Source organism: Zosterops lateralis (genome assembly GCF_965231275.1).
Source record: "Zosterops lateralis genome assembly, chromosome: 12".
Lineage (NCBI taxonomy): Eukaryota > Metazoa > Chordata > Aves > Passeriformes > Zosteropidae > Zosterops > Zosterops lateralis.
The window spans coordinates 13,241,369-13,248,409 of record NC_139772.1 but is presented as its reverse complement, the minus strand read 5'-3'; the positions used below and the strand labels follow the sequence as shown (position 1 = coordinate 13,248,409).

The following is a 7,041-nucleotide window of genomic DNA, read 5'->3' as shown; positions in this document are numbered from 1 at the left end:
AATCAATAGCAGGAAGCCTGGTATTAAAGCAAAAGGATTTCTGCTTACTCATGCTCCATTGTTGGCTATTTGTTCCCAGAAGGGCTGAGGAGTGCCACATTCCTGAACCGGCATATAGGAAAATCCCCACAATATTTAAAGTCTCGAAAGCAACTTGCACCTGCTGTCTACTGTAATAATGATTATGCTTTGACCTTTCTGCTTCCATGTGCAGATTAGATGCTGTTTTGCTGTCTAAAGTGTGTGTTTCCAGAGATGCTGCAATGGATGCTCAGTGACGCTCATTATGACTGTTAATATTTCAATGCTCTTGCCTCCTGCTAACCCAAGCTGGGCGTAGCAAGTCTCCGGGGGATTTAGAAAGGGCAGCAAGGTGGGTTATTATGTGAAGAGTCTCCTTAAGTAACCGCCCTGTGGGTTACAGAGGGCAAAGCTCTGAGGAGCATCGCTGTGTGCTGACCGCGGCCTCTGCGGGGCTGCGGGACCACGGCCTGCGCCCGGGGCTGCGGGGAAACACAGCGGGCACTGAGCCCAGCCCGGCCCCTCCAGCGGGTGGCCACAGACCCCGACAAAGCTCATCTCCTGCTCAGCAACCTGTCAGTGTGGTAAGTGCTCCATGGGTAACTTCCAGCAATGCCGCCCCGCTGCTCAGAGGCGGCTCCTCTGCTCCCTTTTCCCCGTGAGGAGCAGCCGCTCTTGTGCTGCTGTTCAGGGAATGGAGCCGATCGGCCGCGCTGCCGCCTGCGCGGGCCTCAGCCGCTCCTCACCCATCCCGCTGCGGGCCTCGCCCGGCGCTGATGGCTAAAGCCGGCGCTGCAGGAGCCCCGCGGGCCGGCCCAGGGCGGTTCCCCGAGCCGAGGGCGTTCCGGGCGGCGGGCGAGGGGCCGGGCCGGGCGCGCTCTCCCGGTAAGAGCGGAAGCGGCTCCAGGCCCCACCGCAGCCCCGGGCTGGCGTAGGGAGCGGCGGCGCGGGCGGCCGCGGCCCTACGAGCGGCCGGGGCGGAGGGAGGCGGCCGGGGCGGAGGGAGGCGGCCGGGCCCGGAGCGGAGCGCGGGGATGGGTGAGAGGCTGCGCGGTGAGGAGAGCCCTGAGCTCGGCCCTGGCCGGAAGGGGACTGGAAATGACGATGAAAAAGCAGGCGTTTGTCTGTTCCTGCCGTGAGCTGGGCTTTAGGGTTGAGGTTGTTAGTGTTGTGTGGCTGGAGCGCCTCTGGGACGGGCTAAGAGAGCTGGGGTGGTTCAGCCTTGGAGAACGCCCCGGCGAGACCTCAGAGCCCCTTCCAGCACTTAAAGGAGACTCAGGTGAAAGAGGGAGAGTAACTTTTTAAATGGGCAGATAGCGGTGGGGCAGGGGGGAACAGCTCTAAACTAAAAGAGGAGAGATTTAGACTGGATGTTAGGAAGACATTCTTCCCTGTGAAGGTGGTAAGGCCCAGGTTGCCCAGAGAAGCTGTGGCTTCCCCCTCCCTGGAAGTGTCCAAGGCCAGGTTGGATGGAGCTCTGAACAGCCTGGTCTAGTGGAAGGTGTCCCTTCATATGGCAGGGGGTTGGAACGAGATGGTCTTTAAGGTCCCTTCCAACCCAGACCTCTTCTATGAGTAACTGGGGTGAGCTGTAATTAAAAGCCTGTACTCATAGTTGGTGGTTAAAATGAAGTAAACTAGTCCAGGGCACAATGGTCTGTGTTTTTCCCAGTTTTCTTCTTTCCCCAGAACATCCTACAAGAAAGGATGAGATTGAAGCCAGAGCATAAATGCATAGAGGACAGTGAAATTAAATCTGTGCATTTAAAGGCCTTAAATTGGAAAGGCAGGATGAGACCTCAGCTCTCTGTGTGACCATGTGCCTCTCTTCTCAGAGGGGTGATGGTCGTGAGGAGAGACAGATGTGGGCTGTGGCCTGAGATGCTGCATGGGTTCCAGGAGAAGAGTGCTGAGGATGGCCATTGTTTCCGAAGTTTATCAGCTCTTTCGGTTTTAATCCAATATTTTCTCAAACTCAATGGTTATGTAATACTTAAGGTCGTTGTATTTTGGTTTTCAGAGAATAAGGGGGCTTGAGGGATGGTTAAAGTGATAGGCTGAGAGATTTCCTGTCTCAGGTGTTAATTTTGATTTAATTATTTTGCTTAAATGAACATTTTAGTTTGGAATAAATTGCTGGCTGGCTGATTTCTGGTTAGTGCCTGTCACTTGTGTGGTGTGTGCTTTGTGCTGAGCAGTGGAGCAGACTGCAGCAGCCTCATCAGCTTTGTGTGGAGCCTGCTGGTATTTGTTGGCCTTTACCCACTCACAGCACAACACTTAGCACCACTTTCTTCTTCAGCATCAAGCACGTATTCCTATTGACCACAGGTGCAACCAAGTCCTCGCACTTCAGGTTTATCACAGTTTTTTCAGTCATTAAAGGAAGGCATAAGGGTTTGCAGTCATGTGGCAGAGAGTGGTGGTGGTGAGCAGAGAAAAGGGGTTTTGCTCGCTGGCTGGTGTCCAGCATCCCTTCAGGGCCCTTCAGCTGAGGGGCAGTTCTCCAGGCTGCCAACGAGGGGCTCCTCCAGCATTATGCTGGGTCTGGTGGAAGAGGTGGGAGGGTTGTTCCTTCTTGGGAAATTGGAGGAGCAGCAGCTGTGCTCCCTCTCAAAGTTGCTTTTGCTTGTGGCTCCCCACTCTCCTTACTTAGAGCTCTCAGATGAACACTGCCATAATCAGATGATAAAATTTCAGGGCCACTTGCTGAATTTGGAGAGCTAGTGGTATGTTCTTTTTTTGTGACTGAGAGAGGTATTTGTATTAAAGTGTTTAGACCCATACAGTGAGCAGAATATTCAGAGTCAGTGAAGGGCCAAGCACCAGCAAACTCTTCACTTACTGTGTAAATAGCAAGAAGAACGATTGAATTGGTGAACCTCCTGATTTCCCTATTGAATAATGACCCCATTTAGGATAGCCCTCATTTACTTTCCTCATTGGTGCATTATTCCATGAAACATTTATGTCTGTTCCAGAATACAGCTGTTAAGCAGGAACACATTTTTATTTTTTATAAAAAGCTTTTCCTATTTCTGTACTGGTATGGTTGGAATGACATGGTTTCTTCTCCCGTGCTGTTTGTCCAGGTTGTGAATCCACCCAAGAATGGATAAATGTAAGCAGCCTTATGTTAACCAGAAGACCAACCTTGAGAAGTTCAGTCCTGAAATTCTTTCTGAAATTGAGAAGCTCTTTGCAAAGAAGTTTACTTACACTAAGCCAGTGAATGATGAATGGAAGCTGCCAGATCCCAGTAGTGCTTTTACGTGTGATCATGTGGAATTTCACTCACTCCTGGCTCTGAAGGACTCAATGAATGAAGTGAAGAACCAACTGAGTGATAAGAACCTCGAGGACTGGCATCAGCACACCTCATTTACCAATAAAGCAGGAAAAATAATATCTCATGTGAAGAAATCTGTGAATGCTGAGCTCTGTACCCAGGCCTGGTGCAAATTTCATGAGATCCTATGCAGTTTTCCTCTTCTTCCAGAAGAAGCTCTTCAAGATGGAGAACTGAATTCTGTCCACCTCTGTGAAGCACCTGGTGCTTTTATAGCCAGCCTTAACCACTTCTTGAAGTCCCACCGTGTCCCTTGCCACTGGAATTGGGTAGCTAATACTCTAAACCCTTATCATGAAGCCAATGACATTCTTATGATGATCATGGATGACAGACTGATAGCAAACACGTTACCTTGGTGGTATTTTGGCCCAGATAACACTGGGGATGTGATGACATTAAGACATCTAACAGGACTTCAGAGCTTTGTGAGCAGTATGACCACGGTCCACTTGGTAACTGCTGATGGCAGCTTTGATTGCCAGGGAAATCCAGGTGAGCAGGAAGCTCTCGTCTCACCCCTTCATTACTGTGAAGCAGTCACTGCTTTAATGATTCTGGGCACTGGAGGATCCTTTGTTTTGAAGATGTTCACTCTGTTTGAACACTGTTCTATCAACCTGCTCTTTCTGCTGAACTGCTCTTTTGAGGAGGTCCATGTCTTTAAACCAGCCACCAGCAAAGCTGGAAACTCAGAGGTCTATGTGGTTTGTCTTCGCTACATGGGCAGAGAAAGCCTTCATCTGCTTCTTCCTAAAATGACACAGAACTTTGGAACAGAAATCATCAACAAAGCCCTTTTCTCTCAGCATGCACTACCAGAATCATTCCTTAGAACACATGAAGAGTGTTGCATGTTCTTCCACAAGTGCCAGGTAGAGACTATCTCTGAGAATATCCGTCTTTTTGAGCACATGGAAGAAGCAGAGCAGATGAAACTGAACAAGTTAAGAGACTGTGCAGTAGAGTTGTTCATGCAAAAGTGCCACATGAAACCCATTGGCAGAAATAACTGGCTTGTCAAGAAATCCCGGGCTGGTTGCAGCATGAACGCAAAATGGTTTGGGCAAAGAAACAAATATTTTAGTACATACAATGAAAGGAAGATGATGGAAACCCTGACATGGAATGATAAAGTGGCAAAGGGTTATTTTTGTCACTGGGCTGAGGAACATAGTTTAAATAATGCCGGAAACATGTGCATCCTGGAAGGATCATTTTCTAACCTTGAATGTAGCTTTTGGTACATTTTGGAAGGAAAAAGATTGCCAAGGGTAAAGTGTTCTCCATTTTGTGATGTTCAGGTCTTAGAAAATCTTAATGAAGCTATGAAGGAGTTGGGTGGTGGGAGGCTAAAAAGCAGATCAATGCTGCAGCCTTGTCACTCTTGTGAAGTTCTTCCTGGGGAACTCATACTGGCAAGAGTGTCTGATCTTTCCAGGTGCCATCAGGAAGTCCTAAATGAAACTTGTGGTAACCAATTCAAGTGCCTTGTGGTGGGCTTTCCCTCCCTCTGTGACACAGAAAGCCAGCCCAATATGGAAATAAAGGCCATGGACTCAGCCACGCTGCTGACTTTCAGCTTCTCTTTGCTGTATGATGGAGAGCCAAAGTACCAGCAGCAGCTCCTGGAGTGTGTTCTGCATTCCTTGGCCCAGCTGGCAGCAGGAGATGCGCTGGTTTTGCCCGTTCTCTCCTGCCTGACTCGTTTCACAGCCGGGCTGGTGTTTGTCCTGCACAGCTGTTTCCGGAGCGTCACGTTCGCGTGTCCGACCTCGCGGGAGCCGCTCCGGAGCGGAGCCGCTCTGCTCTGCGTCGGCTACCGCGGCCTCCCCGCGCCCCTTCTGGAGTATCTGCAGCATCTGAGTGCCCTGATGAGCTCTCTGCTGGACACAGACTCTCCCCAGCAGGTTCTGCAGTTCGTGCCCATGGAGATTCTACTCCAGGGCAAGCTGTTGGAGTTTCTGTGGGATTTAAACACAGCCATTGCAAAGAGACAGCTCCACCTGATTGTGCAGGCTCAGCAGCAGCAAATGATTAGTGACATTCCAGTTTAAAATAATTCTAGAACTGCGGGAGTTGCTGCTGCTAGACCTTGTTTCACAGGCAGGCAGAAGGTGTTAAAAACAATGTGAAGGAAGCATTAATGCAAAACTGGTGTGATATTGATGGTGCTGGGATGATGTTTTAAGCTATCAATCCTTGCACCATATTTTCTATGTAGGAAATAAAGAAAACCAGACCTTGATTTCTGGCCACTGAGCTGGGTGTTGTAGGATGCAGAATAACATGAATCACTGAATCAGTGGAAGCAAGGGCTGACAAGGGAGCATAAGCCTCAGAGCCTTTTGCTACCATTCTTGAAAACTGTCTTTTGACATCCCTTAATTTATATTTGGTTTAATTCTTAATGGTGATGTAGGGGAAATCCTGTGTAACTTGCCTTACCATTTTGGATGGTATGAAATGGTGGTGGTTATGGGTACATGTCCCCATTTACCATTCTTAAGAGCCTCTGAATTTTCACCTCGTAGCCTTTGAATATCAGCCTCTTCTTTAGCACTTCAGTGAGTGAGGACTGAGATGAAAATTTCCTTGCCAAAGCCTGATAATGGTTTCTCCATCTCATTCTTGCAGCTGTTCTGTGAATGCCATGCTGATATCTTGAGTTCCAGTTCTTTGTGCACTTCAGTCACTTGACAGAAGGATCAAATGGAGCTGTTTATGCCAGAGAAGTGCTCAGCCTCTGGCTGTTCATTGCTTACTCTTCAGGCAATAATTTGGATTGCCATCAAGCCCTCTCTTGTGACTTCTTATGGGTCCAAAAGTGAGCTCAATTCTCAAGAATGAAATTTGCTAAAAGAATTAGCCAGTGGCTGTAGACACTTAGGCTTGTAACAAGCAGAACCTTTAGGAGACATTTAAATGCAGCAAACTTCCACAAGCCACAAGAGGCTCATATAATGTGCAGTTACTGGGATTTGCCAGTCTTTCTGTGCTAAAATCCTTAAAATAATGGCTTTGAGGTGTTGCCACCTGAACAAACAGTTCACTAGTTGTGTGCTGCCTTTCTTGTGCACGCAAGTGTGTTCATGTTTGTGTGGGAACCCTCAGGGTTGTACAGCCTTGAACCTTTTGTGTTGTTAAGTAATCAGTGTATGCTTTTGGTATGAAGGATGCATATATTTTCTGAAGTAGAAGAAAAAATGTTGATTTACATGTCTGTTATATATTTTCATTTTATCAACAAATGTTGAAAGTGTTAAAAGACCTTTTATAAAAAAAAAAAAAAGAAAGGAAAACAAATGTTGTTTGGGGAAAATAAAGCCTTTTATTTTAGGTTTTCAGTGTTCCTGTTTACATGTTTCTTTACTGAACATGGAAGAAGTCAATGAAATGCAGTAGGGGAGCTTGGGAAGGTTTAATTTTTGGTTTTTTTAGCCAGGCTTTTCTCATCTTGCCATTTGGATCCATCCTTCATGAGTGGAGGGTACAATCATCTTAATTTCTCTCTAACTGTAACTTTGGAGTTTACCAGCTTAGAGAGACTCCACATGCAGATGTGGTCAAAGCAGTGGAGGAGGCCTGCACACAGTTCCCTTGGCCTTGTCACTGAGCCTTACAGTCCATATCCCTCTGTGTGGTTGCTGTAACTCTTAGCAGCAAGAACT

The 7,041-nt window shown here is 47.7% G+C and overlaps 1 protein-coding gene across 4 annotated transcripts; it reads left to right on the top strand.

Moving 5' to 3' along the window:
• Positions 1-553: 553 nt before the first annotated feature.
• CMTR2 (cap methyltransferase 2) lies at positions 554-6,692 on the top strand. 4 transcript variants are annotated; one of them, XM_083870089.1, is made up of 2 exons: positions 554-605; positions 3,114-6,692. In XM_083870089.1, the coding sequence occupies exon 2, from the start codon at positions 3,133-3,135 to the stop codon at positions 5,425-5,427; it is 2,295 nt and encodes a 764-aa protein (XP_083726215.1). In that variant the 5' UTR covers positions 554-605; positions 3,114-3,132; the 3' UTR covers positions 5,428-6,692. The 4 variants fall into 4 exon arrangements, with proteins under 4 accessions (XP_083726215.1, XP_083726212.1, XP_083726214.1 ...); XM_083870086.1 differs by lacking the exon at positions 554-605 and adding an exon at positions 865-1,300; XM_083870088.1 differs by lacking the exon at positions 554-605 and adding an exon at positions 1,009-1,059.
• The last annotated feature ends 349 nt before the right edge of the window (positions 6,693-7,041 follow it).